The sequence below is a fragment of the Ursus americanus genome, chromosome 35 (assembly GCF_024610735.1).
Source record: "Ursus americanus isolate L20-20 chromosome 35, mUrsAme1.1.p, whole genome shotgun sequence".
Taxonomy (NCBI): domain Eukaryota; kingdom Metazoa; phylum Chordata; class Mammalia; order Carnivora; family Ursidae; genus Ursus; species Ursus americanus.
In genome coordinates, this window is record NC_142161.1 from 5490768 (window position 1) to 5505873 (window position 15106).

The window sequence follows — 15106 nt, forward strand, 5'->3', positions numbered from 1 at the left end:
TGGGCTCGGAGCCGGAGCAGCTCCTCACGTCACTGGGGTCCCCGGGGGCTGGGGGGGTCCCCAGGGCGGGCCAGCGGGAGGACGGGAGGGAAGGGAGGGGAGCTGCCTCGGCCGCTGCGGAGCTCCGGCCCGCCGGGCCAGCCCTCCCCTCTTCCCCTCTGCCCCGCAGAGCCTGTTTCTCATTAGAGTAACGGGCGCGGTCCCCGCCCGGCTCCCGAGTGTTTGTAAACGTCTGACCCGAGGGCCCTAGCTTAACTCTTTAGGTGCGGGGCTGGGGCACCGCAGGGGGCGCAGCCCTGAGCCCCAGGGATTTAGGTTAAAGGTCGCTGCGGCCTGTTGGAGAGGTTTGAAGTACACCTTCGGTATTGGTGGTGGGGGGGGAAATGGTACCTCCCACTGCCCGGTCCGCCTTCCGAGTCACGAATCTCCTACCTAACTTCTTCTGGCTCCAACAGGGCCCCACCAAGCCTGCCCTTCCAAGAAACTCCAGTCCGAGTCTTCCTTCCTCCCCCTGCCCAGGTGACAGGTGTCCAACCCTGGGGCCCACAAGGTCGCCGGGCTCTGGGCTCCTAGAAAACCTGGCTAGGATTTTTCAGGCTAGTCGGAGCGGGATGCTATCGGATCGGAGATTCATTCCAGACTACAGTTCTAGGGAGGAGGGAGCCGACTTCCCGTGGAGGCTAATTAATGGCCCCTCTGGGTGGCTGGGACTAGGGCAGCGGTAAAGCCCGGCCTGGATCACCGCCCAATCAGGGGCTATGGACCTTTGAACAGTTCCCCAAGACACCTAAGTGTTCTTCAGCTTTGAGAGTTGGGGAGAGACGGTGGCAGAGAGGACTGACTCGGCAGGGCTTCCAGAAAGCCCAGGCAGGGCGCCTTCAGGCGAGCGATGACCTTTTCCTTTTCAGAGCAGCCTGTAGCCCCTCTGAACCCCAGAGCCTCTGTGCCTCTAGGGTTGGAGCGAAAGGGGAGGAGAGGTGTCCTTCCTTGAGAGTTGCTGGCTGCACAGCTCTTCAGAACTTAAGGATCTCCCTGGGCTCTCCACACTATAGGCCCGGAAGGTAGCCGCTTTAAGGCGCTCGGACCCGGAGCCCCGAACTTAGACTAAGTTGGGGGGGGTGGTAGTGCTTCCCGCGGGATATGATTGTCACGTGTGCGGGCCAATAAGCTTCAGTAAGGTCGCACCACGCTTGAGGGACCGTTTTCCAATTCAGTTTTGTTCTTTCTTTCTTTTTTTCTTTTTTTCTTTTTTGAGGGGAGGGACTGGAGAGAGGACAGAGGGAGGGAGGGAGGGTGGGGGAGGACGAGGGGCGCGTGGTTTTCTCATCTCATCCCTGGAGGAGGGGCTGGAGCATCCCAGGCAGCCAATCAGGGACAGGCGGGGGGGCGCTTTGAAGAAGTTTGGGGAAAAAAGTTTGGAAAAGTTTCTATAATAACGAGGGGGCGTCCGGAGGGAGGAGGCAGCGGCGGAGGAGGGGGCGTCTCAGAGAAGGGGAGGGAGGGAGCCACGGGTGAAGATACGGCAGCCTCCTGAGCTCCCCCCTCCCACCCAGACCGGGACCTGGGGGCTCTGGCCGGCTCCATGGGGGCCGCAAGCTGCGAGGATGAGGAGCTGGAATTTAAGCTGGTGTTCGGGGAGGAAAAGGAGACCCCCCCGCTGGGCGCGGGGGGGTCGGGGGAAGGTTAGTGCGGGGCTGGGAAGGGGTCTTGGGGTCAGTGAAGGAAGGGCCCGGGGATCCCGAGTCTGGGGATTTTAGGGCGGCGAGCCTGGGGTGGAGGATGAGGGGCTCAGAGGTGGAGGGGAGTCGCGGGGCTCCGGGGTCTGCGGAGGTGAGGCTGGGGGCCCGGCACCACTTTCTCCTTTTTAGGTCGTGACTGGGGTGGGGGTGGGGGTGCCGTTGGCTGCGCGCCGCCTCTCGGCTGGGCAGTCTGTCACTGGGATGGGGGGCGGGCGGGAAGAGCGGCCCCGAGAGCCCCGGGCGCCGCCAGGGGAAGAGGAGGGAGGGTCTCTGGAGCGTGCGGCTGGCGGACCGGGCCCTGGGCCCGCGGACCCGACACCGGGGGCTGGGGGAGCGCTCAGGCCCCGCCAGGGCGCCCCTCCCCCTCCCCCGCCGGCCGCAATGAGAGGCAGATGGCGGGGAGTGAGCCGGGGGCGGCGGCCGCCGCTCTCACGGAATCCGCGCCGCCCGCGCCCCCCTCCCCGGGGCCGGGCCCGGGCCCGGCACGCAGCATCCCCTCCGCTGCACCCCCGCCCCCAGATGGGGGGAGCGAGGGAGGAGCCACCTCCCCTTGTCGCCACAGCCCCGGCGGCCCCCCCCTTGGCCACCGTTGCGATGGCAACTGGGGCTCCTGCCAGCACCGTTTGGGGGTTTGGGAACCGCTGCTAATTGGGTTCATGTGTGAGTCGCCCCCAGCCCAGCCCAGCGCCTCCCTAAACACGCCTCCAGGCCCAGCTCCAGCCCCTCTCCAGTCGCCTCCCTCACCTTAAGACCCGCCCCGTCTGGTACCCCAGGTCCCAGGGCCAGGGGCACCAGAGTGTCAGGTTCTCCGAGTGGGAAAAGGCTTGGGACGTCTGCATCTGTGTACTCCACCTTCTGAGGTCCAACTTTGCTTTTGTCTTTGTGGCTCTGAAGGGCACCTCAGGGACCCCCGCCCCCTTATGCTGAGAAGGGGTGGCATTCAAGACTTGGAGGGCTGGCCACTCAAGGAACCCAGACATCTCACCTGCTTCTCTTTGTCCCCATCTCCTGTGGCATCCCTCTCTGTCCCCTTCCCTTCCCATTTTGACAGAACTGGACTCAGAGGACGCCCCGCCATGCTGCCGTCTGGCCCTGGGGGAGCCCCCTCCCTATGGCGCTGCCCCTATTGGCATTCCCCGGCCTCCACCCCCTCGGCCTGGCATGCATTCGCCACCACCCCGCCCGGCCCCCTCACCTGGCACTTGGGAGAGCCAGCCAGCCCGGTCAGTGAGGCTGGGGGGCCCGGGAGGGGCTTCCGGGGGGGCTGGGGGAGGCCGTGTTCTTGAATGCCCCAGCATCCGCATCACCTCCATCTCTCCCACACCTGACCCGCCGGCCATGCTGGAGGACAACCCCGATGCCTGGGGGGACGGCTCCCCCAGGGATTACCCGCCACCAGAAGGCTTCGGGGGCTACCGAGAGACAGGGGGCCAGGGCGGGGGCCCCTTCTTCAGCCCCAGCCCTGGCAGCAGCAGCCTGTCCTCGTGGAGCTTCTTCTCCGACGCTTCAGACGAGGCAGCCCTGTATGCGGCCTGCGACGAGGTGGAGTCTGAGCTAAATGAGGCAGCCTCACGCTTTGGCCTGGGCTCCCCCTTGCCCTCGCCTCGGGCCTCCCCTAGGCCGTGGACCCCCGACGATCCCTGGAACCTGTATGGTCCGAGCCCCGGAGGCCGGGGGCCAGAGGATAGCTGGCTACTCCTCAGCGCTCCTGGGCCCACCCCAGCCTCCCCACGGCCCGCCTCTCCATGTGGCAAGCGGCGCTATTCCAGCTCGGGAACCCCGTCTTCGGCCTCCCCAGCTCTGTCCCGCCGTGGCAGCCTGGGGGAGGAGGGACCCGAGCCACCTCCACCACCCCCATTGCCTCTGGCCCGGGACCCTGGCTCCCCCGGCCCTTTTGACTACGCGGGAGCGCCACCGGCGGAGAGCATCCCGCAGAAGACTCGGCGAACTTCCAGCGAGCAGGCAGTGGCCCTGCCTCGGTCTGAGGAGCCTGCCCCGTGCAATGGGAAGCTGCAGTCAGGAGCCGAGGAGACTGCGGCGCCCCCCGGGGGTCCTCGGAAGGAGGTGGCCGGCATGGACTACCTGGCAGTGCCTTCCCCGCTGGCTTGGTCCAAGGCCCGGATTGGGGGACACAGCCCCATCTTCAGGTGAGGATTGTGCCCAGCCCCACCTGTATCTCCGGCCATCCCACTGAGGGAGCAGGAAGGTCAAGGGATGAGCTCAAAGAAAGGTCCTGGTTCTGTGCCCTTGACATTTCAAAAGAGAATCTGCGACCAGTTTGCTGCCATCTACCCAGTTTGGGGGAGAATTAAAAAACCAAACCAAACCAAACCAAACCAAAACCCCACCCCTTCCAGACATAACTTGCAAAAGGACAATCACTCCCTGTGGACGAATAAGGAAAACCTCCCCACACCCAGGAGTATCACTTAGGTAAAGAAGGAGTGCCTCTAGGGTGTCGCTCACCCCCAGCTCTGCTGCCACTGGCTGGGCACGGTCCTGGCTGGATTTCAGCCCTGGGCTGGGTAACAGGAAGTCTCTCTTCTCTCACTTAATTTCTAGGGCCCTGACTTATTGATTAAAAGTGTAGCTGCTAATTTGAATAAAATAACTTGCGGGTTAAAGAATTCATATTAGAACAAGCAGTGCTTAAGTTCTTCCACCCCTTTCACTCTCAAAGAGCCCTGCCCATTTCAGTAATCCTAAATCTTGGGGTGTCAGATTGAGCCGGCTCCATCCAGAAAAGTTTCCTGGGGAAAGAAACCTTAATGCGGTCCCCTGGGTTTCTGTCAGGCAGGGTGGTATGGGGCTGCGGTGGGCGCCCCAGGATGATTAACAACATCCCTGGCCTCTATCTACTGGATGCTAGTGGCACCCTCTCCCCTAGTTGGGACTCCCCAAAGTGTCTCCAGACATTGCCAGCCATCAGCTGGAGGATATCTTCGAGCTCAATACAGGAAAATTGCCCATCTGTAACCCCCAGCTTTCTGAAACTGACCTGTCCGGCCCCAACTAGTGGAAAAGGTGCTGGAAACAGTTCTGGCTTCTGTCAGTCACTGGCTTGCTTGGCCTGCTGGATTCTACTCCCCAGGGCCTCAACTTCTTTATTTGAAAAACAAAGGGGTGAACCTCGGAGGACTCTTTTGTTCTGAAGTGGTATTTCTTTACTTGATTCTGCCCATCCAGGTCTGGGGATTAGGTTTAGGTCTAGGTTCACTGAACTCTGTATCCTGGTGAAGGAACCCTCACCATCCCAAACCCCGCGCTCAGAGCTGGAAAGAAAGGAATCTCAGGCCCGGTGCTGTCTTCCACACCCTCATCTCAAGGGGCTCTGAGAGGGCTGTCTCCTATCTCCCCTTGCTTCTGGGCTTTTGGACTGTTGTATTTCTGCTGTGATTTCCTTTCTCCCACACCCACACCCCCTCCTCCCTCACGTCCCAGGGAGCTGGGCCCAGTGCTCCACCGACCGATGTCTGAGGCCGTGGATGATCAGTGCTCTTCTCTCCCATCCAGGACCTCTGCCCTACCCCCGCTGGACTGGCCTCTACCCAGCCAGTATGAACAGCTGGAGCTGAGGATTGAGGTGCAGCCCAGAGCCCACCACCGGGCCCACTATGAGACTGAGGGCAGCCGAGGAGCTGTCAAAGCCGCCCCCGGTGGTCACCCTGTAGTCAAGGTAAGGGGCAGAGGGGAGGCCTGATAGCCTTTCTCTTCAGTCCCAGATCCCCGCAGATGGGTTCCAGCTGTGCCGACCCATGGCACTGCCCTTTCCCACACTCCCTCTCAGCCAGGACCCTGCAGGCAGCCTGGGGGAGGGGCTGGAGTTAGGGGAGGAAGGGTGCACTTCAAGGACCCGGATATACTTTCTACTTTTCTGTCCCTCCACCCCCGCTCCACTCTTCCCATGGGACACCAGCCTCATGTCTACTCTGGAAAATGGTGGTGTGCCAGATGTGGGGGAGGGGTTAGGCTGAGGCCAAAGTTCACTGGGAGTTAGGTTGTCTGTTGAGTTGGGCCAGTCTCTCTTGGAAGATTTTCCCCTTTGCCCAGCCCAGTTTGGGCCTTATTCCAAGAATAGCACTGTGAACTCCAGGCCACGTTTTCTCCACAGCTGGTGCCCAATTCCCCCTGGGAATCCCTTCCAGGATATCCTTTATCTTTCACCATCCTCACATCCCCTGGTGGACTGAAAACCCAGGGATGGATGAAGGATGAGACAGTGGGGATTTCAACTGGGTGGCCTCTCTCTCCCTCTGCCAGCTCCTAGGCTACAGTGAGAAGCCACTGACCCTACAGATGTTCATCGGTACTGCGGATGAACGGAACCTGCGGCCTCATGCCTTCTATCAGGTGCACCGTATCACGGGCAAGATGGTGGCCACGGCTAGCTATGAAGCTGTAGTCAGTGGTACCAAAGTGTTGGAGATGACCCTGCTTCCTGAGAACAACATGGCGGCCAAGTAGGTCCCCATTTCACTTCCCCTCAGTCTTCGGGCTTTAGGACCAACCTTTTCCATGAGGTCTAAGCTAGGCCCACTCTTCCTCTTCCCAGAAGAGCTTGACATCACCCCCAGGAGCAGGTTTCAGGCTTCTCACGATCTCGAAGAGGACTTTGGGGGTTAGGGAGCACCTTGGAGAGACCACCTGTGATTAGAAAATCACCTCCCCTTAGGCTCCCAGAGGAAGTCATTCAGGGCTTTGGATTGAAGGGTGGGGGCTTTCCTCTTGTGGGGGCATCACTATTCTGGCTTCAGCTGGGGGGGCTTGCCTTTCATTCTCTGCCTTCAGCATTGACTGTGCTGGAATCCTGAAGCTCCGGAATTCAGACATCGAGCTGCGGAAGGGGGAGACAGACATCGGACGCAAGAACACCCGAGTGCGGCTCGTGTTCCGGGTGCATGTGCCCCAGGGCAGCGGGAAGGTCATCTCAGTGCAGACAGCATCAGTGCCCATTGAGTGCTGTGAGCAAAGAGGCCCTGTGCCAGCTGTGTGTCTCTTGCCGCTCCCTCTCTGTGTTCTGTCTGGCTTCCCATCTCTTCTGCATCGTGTCCTGTGTCCTGTCTGTCCTAGGTAGCCCTGAAAAGGACTCAGCACTGATTTCTCTTATGGGGGTGGGGGGTGGGGGCAGTGTTCTAATTTATCCCTGCTGCGGACTCTGTCTCTGGGCTGGCCTCCATCTGTCCCTGGGTGGCTCCGTGTACTTGCTTGGGTGACTCTCCGGCCTTCGGTAATCTTGTTCATCTCTCTCTCTGCCCAGGCTCCTTACCTGGTCTGTGTGACCCCAGGGCTACTGTTAATTTACTTGTGTGTCTGCTGCTGAGGAGGACTCCTCCAGGGTCCTGTGGCAGTTATTCCAAGGAGGGTGGGGGCAGAGGAGAGTGTCCTCTTGTACCCAGCCCAGCCAGCTTCTTTCCTGCACTGCTCTGCAGCCCAGCGCTCAGCCCAGGAGCTGCCCCAGGTAGAGGCATACAGCCCCAGTGCCTGCTCCGTGAGAGGAGGAGAGGAACTAGTGCTCACTGGCTCCAACTTCCTGCCAGACTCCAAGGTGGTGTTCATCGAGAGGGGCCCTGGTGAGCACCCACGGGGGCGGGGGCAGGCAGGAAAAGTTTGGAACGGGCAGGTGAAAGATCTCTGGCGCTGTCACTAAACTAGCAAGTTGAGCCTCCGTTTCCTTATCTGTAAAAGGGAACAGATGGAATGCCCTTCCTATTGTCCTGTCTGCTTCCCATGGGGAGATGGCTGTGACAGCAATCTCAGATGCTCAGGAGAGGGGGGTCACTGGCTGGCTCGGTCAGTAGAGCATGCGACTCGTGGTCTGGGGTTGTGAGTTCCAGCCCCACACTGGGTGTAGAGCTGACTTAAAAATAAAAGCTATAAGAAATAAAATAAAACGCTCAAGATGATGAACAAATATAAGAAATCCACATTCATTTTATTAGAGAGGAGTCAGCTTTGACATAACTTACTCCCACGTGGATAGACTGTAGGGAAGGGAAGACGGGGCTTAGACCCTCACAGCTCCTGAAACCCTCCTGAGTTATGGGCCTGGTATGCTCTAGTTACAAAGCCTGTGGGGGCCTCAGGTCAGCTGCAGGGCTGGAGAAGGGGAGACCGACGGGTCCAGGTGAAACCACCCCCTCCCCTAACCCTGCCCATCAAGAGCCCCAGCCCCCGTACACTCAAATTTAGCACCCCGAGACCATGTCAAAGCAGGTTCAGAGGTTCTGGGTCTTGAGATTGGGGTCTCATTGCCTTCCTTCAAGCTAGGACCCTTTCCTACCCTTGGACTTCCTCCCAGCACTCTCATGGGAGGGGATGTTTGGAGCTGGGTGGGAGGGTTCAAGAGTTGCCTTCCTCATGAACTCTCTCTGGTTCCTGGGTTGCCCTGCCGTTTCTCCTGGTTTCAGTTTGCTGCCTTTTCCATCCAATTGAATAAACACTCAGTGGGCTCCTCTGTGAGCCAGGCCCTGTGGGGGACTTCTGAGTCTGGCCTCGGCTCTAGCCTCTAGCGCTGTAGCGGGAGGGGAAATGGCAGGGGGCAGGGGGCAGGGGCCCTGGAGCGGGGCTGGAGCTCTCTGTTCCTCCTGCACAGATGGAAAACTGCAGTGGGAGGAGGAGGCCACGGTGAACCGGTTGCAGAGCAATGAGGTACCAGTGACACTAGGGCACCCACTCTGGGCGGGTGGCGGGAGAAGTCAGGAAATTCACAGCTCTGTCTCTTGCCCATGGGAATGGAGTCCAGAAGCTACCTTTTCTTTTCTGGAGGAGGCGGCCTGACTACCGTAGAAGCAGGTCATCTCTAGGGAATGCATTTTGCTATTAAGCAATGAAAAAAGCCAGGAGGTGGAGCTTGGGTCCTTGGAAGGGCTGCGCTGAGCCTGGATCCCTGAGGGCTCACTGCCTCATCCTGTGCTCTTCCCCAGGTGACGCTGACCCTGACTGTCCCCGAGTACAGCAACAAGCGGGTGTCCCGGCCAGTGCAGGTCTACTTTTATGTCTCCAATGGGCGGAGGAAGCGCAGTCCTACTCAGAGTTTCAAGTTCCTGCCTGGTATGCTCTAGGACAGCCCATGGTGGGAGTGTGGGGATATGGGGAGCTGAGGCAGGGGCAGAGGGATGCAGCGCCCCCATGGTGAGGGGCCAAGGGATGGCTGAAGCCTGGGGATGGAGAGGTGGTTGGAGGCTCTGCAGTGAGGAGACAGTGAGCCCTCTCACCAGCGTGTCCTCCTACTCTCCCTTCCACCTAGTGATCTTCAAGGAGGAGCCTTTACCGGACTCATCTCTCCGAGGCTTCCCTTCCGCACCTGGCCCCCCCTTTGGCACTGACATGGACTTCTCACCACCCAGGCCCCCTTACCCCTCCTATCCCCACGAAGACCCTGCTTATGAAACTCCTTACCTGTCAGAAGGCTTCAGCTATGGCACACCCCCCCTGTACCCCCAGACGGGGCCCCCACCATCCTACAGACCTGGCCTGCGGATGTTCCCTGAGACTGGGGGTGCCACAGGTTGTGCCCGCCCACCTCCAGTCTCCTTCCTTCCCCGGCCCTTCCCTAGTGACCCCTATGGAGGACGGGGCTCCCCATTTCCCTTGGGGCTGCCATTCCCTCCTCCAGCCCCCTTTCGGCCTCCACTGCCTTCATCCCCACCGCTTGAAGGCCCCTTCCCTCCCCAGAGTGGTGTTCACCCCCCACCTGCTGAGGGATACAATGAGGTAGGGCCAAACTATGGCCCTGGGGAGGGGGCTCCGGAGCAGGAGAAATCCAGGGGTGGCTACGGCAGCGGCTTCCGAGACAGTGTCCCTATCCAGGGTATCACGCTGGAGGAAGGTGGGTGTGTGACTGGGGGCTGTGAGTGTGAGTGTGTGCAAGAGATTGCCCTGCATGTTTGCTGAGGGCTGGAGTTTGGCTTCCCAGAGACGGGGCATCCTTGGTCCCTCAGGGCCATTCGGAGGGTCTCAGGAGGCAAGTGCTTGGTGCATGTGGCCACCTGAATCCAGTTAAACTTAGTTCCAAAGGGTGCATGGAGTACCCGGCCCAGCCCTTCTGCCTCTGCTCTCTGCCTCAGATCACACGATCTCAGGGCTAGAAGCACTTTCAAGATCATTAAGCCCAGCTCCCTCAATTTGTGGATTCAGGCGCTGAATTTCAGAAAGGGGCAGGGGCTTGCAGAGGTCCCCATCGAGCATGTTTGCCCTTGCCTCAGCTTTCCTCTACGTGTGGTGACTGTGGTCAGGATTGGTGATGAGGAGCCTTGATAGTTTGCGGCTCCTTCCTTCCACTGGCTACACCCACCTGCAGCCCTGCTGACAGCAAGTGTCCTACCATTGCAGGCCCAGCCAGCAGGAAAGGGCTGGGGTGGGGGCCTGGAAGCCCACATGGATGGAATTGAGCGAGCTTTGATCAAGACACATTGGGGAAACTGAGGCCCCGTGGAAGAGAAGCCAGTGGAGGAGGAGACTAGAGGCATCCTAGACTAAGGCCTGCCTGGAATGGATTGGGGGTCTCTGGAGAAGGAGGGGACCAGTCCCTATCCCTAGCCCAATCTTTCAACTGCCCCTCCTTTACAGTGAGTGAGATCATTGGCCGAGACCTGAGTGGCTTCCCTGCACCTCCCGGAGAAGAGCCTCCTGCCTGAAGCATCGCCTGGCAACTCCAGCTCCCCCCAGCCTTGCCCACTTTCCCTTCATCCTGGGGTGGTGGTTCCAGAAGCTTGGGGCCAATCTGGCTCCTCTTTCTCCAGCTTTTGCCTCCTCTTCCCTGCCCCTAGCTGAGGTGTGGCCCTTGGGCCTGGTGCTGCCTTGGAGGGCTAGGATGGGAGTGGGGTCCAAGGCCGGGAGTGAGGACAGGTGGGAGTGAAGGCTGTGTCTAGTTGTGTACAGGCCACAGTGCTGGAAGGCTGGGGACAGCTTGATGGATAATAAACTGCTCACTGACTAGTGCTTCAGGCTCCAGAAGTCTTTGGAGAGAGAGATGGGGCAGTTTACTCTATCCCTGGTCCAACGAGGCTTAGAGGTTGTATCCCAAGGAGTTTCTCAGTGGAGGGGTGCTGGGGAAGGTTTGGAGGGAACCCAGAGGCTCCCCAGCTGGGGTGAGGCTGGGAGCCAGAACTGGAGGAGGTCTCTCCTCCATGGGAATTCAGATTCTTTAGGAGCTTTGGGATGGGGCCCAGGGATTTGTGTGTTTTCAAGTTCTTTTCTCTTACTGCCACTCAGATAATTCTGATTCATAGTCAAGGTTGTGAAACACTGGTCTAGTCCCTTCCCCCACTTACAAATGAGGAATCCCACGCTCAGAGAGGGAAAGGGGCTTGTCCAAGGTTACACAGGTAATCAACTAGCAGGTTGAACCACCACACTTCTGGGCTCCTGCCCCGAGCTCACCTTCGGATACTCTGACCCCTGGGGCTCAGGCCCCACTGAGGCTTATCTCCCTGGAGTAGGGTTGGGGGTAAGGGAGGGCTGGCATGGATCCATCTACATTGGTTTCTCCCACCTCGGGACCGTGAAGACATTCTGGAAAGATCTGTGCTTCAGAGGTAGACTAGGAAACCAAGCAGCTCCCCAGCAGCTCTGGCCACCACTTGCCCTGGCTCAGGGCATTGTATGATCTCCTGGCCTATCTTACAGGTACACCCACATGTCACCACTGACAGGCCAGAGTTGGAAACCCCGTTTATCCCAGTTGACAGGCTATGGGACCAACCAGTGGGCTGGGGAGACTCAGACCTTGTCTGCTCACTTGGAGTCTGGTACACAGTAGGCACTGAGTACCACCAGGCTGAATTGGTGAGGCCCGGCTGCAAGGGGGCCATACTCAAAAGATATTCAGGGAATTAGTACTTGAGAAACTTGCCTCACCTAAGGCTGGTGAGGCCTCTCTGTGCCCAGTGGGTCCAAACGGGCCCGGCAAATACCAATTTTTTCAGGGGCAGGTGTGACAGAAGCTGGATTGGAGGATTGGAAAACCAGGGTGATGCCTTCTCCCCACCCCCTTCCATCTGGGTTGCTGCTCTGAAATGAATTTCCTTTGTCTTCCTGAATACAAATTTTTGTGAGCCAAACTGACATCAAATGATCAGCACCCTGGGCTTTGGCTGCTTTTTATTTTATTTTATTTTACATATTTTATTTATTTATTTGACAGAGAGAGATAGGCAGCGAGAGAGGGAACACAAGCAGGGGGACTAGGAGAGGAAGAAGCAGGCTCCTAACGGAGAAGCCTGATGTGGGGCTCAATCCCAGAACGCTGGGATCACGCCCTGAGCTGAAGGTAGACGCTTAATGACTGCACCCCTGGCTGCTTTTTAAAGATAACTTCAGGGTACCTGGCTGGCTCAGTCGGTCTCCTAAAAAAATAAATAAATAAAAAATAAATCAAAGAGTTCAACTCAGTAAATATTTCTTTAAAAAAAAAGATTTTATTTATTTATTTAGAGAGTATGAGTAGGGGGAGGAACAGAGGGAGAGGGAGAGAGAGAGAATCTCAAGCAGACTCCCACTAACCACAGAGCCTGACATGGGGCTCGATCTCACAACCCTGAGATCATGACCTGAGCTGAAATCAGGAGTCAGCTGCTCAACTGACTGAGCTACCCAGGGGCCCAGTAAGCATTTCTTATACAGATAGTATGTCAGGTCTTGTGGGGGGGGGCAGTGAATAATTTTAATATGGGTATAGGAGGAGCAGAGATCAGGGACATGTCATCCAGCTGTGGGGTTAGAGGGAACTAACCTCAGGGTGACAGAATTAGGGGACGGGCAGGTTAGGCAGAACTACCAGAATGGGTCAAATCCTGGAGGAGAGAGGCAAACAAGGAAGGCTTACAGGTTGAAGGCTTGGCATTTTTGGAGGAGACAGAGAGGTTCTGTTTGGTGGGGGCAGGGTATAGGCTAAGTTCTGGAAGTGGGGGACTGGGAAGGATTGGAGAAGTAAGCTGGGGCTGGATTCTGAGGGGCCTTGTGGCCATGCCAGGGAATTTAGAGTTATCCAAGATGGTGGGAGCTTTCCCTCTAGGTGGTAGGCCTTACGCTGGGAGTCATACAATAGCTCTGCCATGAAAGTCTTGCAGGGGTTGAGCTGACATCCGCCTCCCTGTGACTTGCTCTGCCAGGGCCTGTTCTGCCCTCTGGGCCCACACTTTATAGGCTTAACCCCTCTTCCTGTTGGAATCCTGATGTGGGTCAGCCTCCCAGGGTCATTGTCTCTTCCCAGGATCCCTACAGACATCTAGGTCCCCGAGGCTGGAGTTGACAGAGAGAGGGGGGAGGGGAAGCCAGATCTTTAGCTGGTGCCAGAAAAGACTTTCTTGGCCAGGGTTTCTCAAAGTGTGGTCTGAGGATTTCTTGCATTTGAATCACTGGGGAGAGTTTTTTGGTTTTGTTGGTGGTGCTTGTTGTTGTTTTTAAATATTTTATTTATTATTTTTTAAAAGATTTTATTTTTATTTATCTGAGAGAGAGAGAGCATGAGCCAGACAGCCCAGCAGGGGGAGCAGCAGAGGGAGAGGGAGAAGCCGACTGCCCTCTGAGCAGGGAGTCCAACGCAGGGCTCAGGGATCCCAGGACCCTGAGATTATGACCCAAGCCCAAGACAGCCGCTTAACTGACTGTGGCACCCAGGAGCCCCTAAAGATTTTATTTTTAAGTAATCTCTACACCCAAAGTGGGGCTCAAACCCACAACCCCGAGATCAAGAGTTGCATGCGCTGACCGAGCCAGCCAGGTGCCCCTGTTTTAGTTTTTAATATAGATTCCTAGGCAACCCTTGACCTACTCAATTATCGTCTCTGGGGGCAGGGCCCAGGTATCTGCATTTTTTAAACATTTTATTTATATATTTATTTATTTGAGAGGAGAGAGAGAGAGAGAGGAACAGAGGGAGAGGAACAAGCAGACTCCACGCTGAGCACAGAGCCCGACTCTGGGCTCATTCCACGACCCGGAGATCATGACCTGAGCTGAAACCAAGATCCGGATGCTTAAGGGACTGGCCACCCAGGTGCCCTGGTATCTGCATTTTAAATAGTGCCCTAGGTAATTATTCAACACAAGAATGCTTGAGAACTAGAGTGATTTGTGTGCTCCTTCCCACTCCAGACTCTAAAATAGCTCCCTGCCCCCTTCTCACAGACCTTGCCTGGGCTGTCCTGGGTGAGGCTCACCTGGAAAAGTGTTCTTAGCAGAGAAAAGTGTAACACACATTCTTGACATTGCAACCCATCTCTCCCCTCACCTGGCTCTGTCTTGCTGCTTAGAAAATGTCAGCTGTCTTGAAGAAGGTTGCAGAAAAAATGGCACTTCCTGGAAATTCCAGATGTGGGAAGGGCAAAGGGGTTTGGCTGCTTTTTTGGGAGCTGGTTTTAGTGGCCTCAGTGTCTCATTTCTCACTTAGCCAACTCCCCACAAAGTCTCCCAGAGCCCCTACTGTGTGCCAAGCCCTGAGCTAGGCCCGAGGGCCATGGGCATCACACTGGGGCCTAGCTGTGGAGCAACAGATAAACCTGTCGCTAGTATGGGAGACCTTCCTCCCTGGAAACGGGGGTGAGGTGATTTTATGTGAGCTGTCCAAGAGGCAGAAATGGTCTGTTGCTATGGAAACACTAGGAGCTGAGCTCGAGAGGGAGGGTCAAAGAACATTTTACAAAGGCAGGTGATTTCCAGCCCGGGTCTTCAAGGAGGAGGGGGAGTTTTCTGGATAAACAAGATAGGCATGAGAGGGGGTCGTGCCTGAGGGTTAAAACATGAGGTCAAGACCACACTGGGGGGAAGGAATCCCACTTGGGATGCTTTAATTGGTCATGCAAAGGACTGATTTGGTCAGAGGGACTACAGGGGTGTGTGTGTGTGTGTGTGTGTGTGTGTGTGTGCACATGCATGCTTGCTTTAAGATTTAGAAACTGTATGGAGAACTAGTGGTAGGGAGATCAGAAAGGGTTTTGCAGTAGGTTAAGCAAGAGAAGTTCGGGCTTCACCTGTTGATGAACTTAGCTAAATAGATTCCGCGAAGTTGGGGCCTGGGGAATAGAAAAGGTCCTGGGCTTGAGCTCTGACTCAACCATCAGCTCTCTGTGTGATCTCGAGCATGTCCCAGACCTAACTGGGTTCTAGCTGCTCGGAACTGTAAGTGAGACAAACACCGTTCCTCCTCCCACGGAACTCAAAGTTTACGACAGCCGGTTACAGAACAATGTGTAATGCTGGGGAAGTACTAGGGGCTTCGGGATCTTTTAGAAAGCTCACTGAACCCATCCTTTCCCACTGTTGTGTACCTCTTACTTGGTAACGGTGAATGACTATGTTTTGAGAGAATCTATTGAATCCGTCCCTTTGGGCGGGGGGTGTGGACGAGACATTCCCTGAAAGGAATG

General features: G+C 57.0%; 1 protein-coding gene across 3 annotated transcripts; it reads left to right on the forward strand.

The window, feature by feature from the left end:
• Window positions 1-756: 756 nt before the first annotated feature.
• NFATC4 (nuclear factor of activated T cells 4) lies at window positions 757-12130 on the forward strand. Of its 3 annotated transcripts, XM_045802647.2 has the most exons (11): window positions 757-1061; window positions 1554-1682; window positions 2791-3886; window positions 5253-5415; window positions 6000-6199; window positions 6528-6700; window positions 7169-7309; window positions 8332-8387; window positions 8663-8789; window positions 8986-9567; window positions 10308-12130. In XM_045802647.2, the coding sequence occupies exons 2-11, from the start codon at window positions 1583-1585 to the stop codon at window positions 10373-10375; spliced, it is 2706 nt and encodes a 901-aa protein (XP_045658603.1). In that variant the 5' UTR covers window positions 757-1061; window positions 1554-1582; the 3' UTR covers window positions 10376-12130. The 3 variants fall into 3 exon arrangements, with proteins under 3 accessions (XP_045658603.1, XP_045658604.1, XP_045658602.1); XM_045802648.2 differs by lacking the exon at window positions 1554-1682 and having other exon boundaries at window positions 760-1061; window positions 10308-12129; XM_045802646.2 differs by lacking the exon at window positions 757-1061 and having other exon boundaries at window positions 1539-1682.
• Window positions 12131-15106: the final 2976 nt, after the last annotated feature.

Coding starts and splice junctions, on each gene's coding strand:
- NFATC4 (XM_045802647.2), top strand. CDS start 1,583: ATGGGGGCCGCAAGCTGCGAGGATGAGGAGCTGGAATTTAAGCTGGTG. Junction 5,416..5,999: donor GTGGTCACCCTGTAGTCAAG/GTAAGGGGCAGA, acceptor TCCCTCTGCCAG/CTCCTAGGCTACAGTGAGAA. Junction 8,790..8,985: donor GAGTTTCAAGTTCCTGCCTG/GTATGCTCTAGG, acceptor CCTTCCACCTAG/TGATCTTCAAGGAGGAGCCT.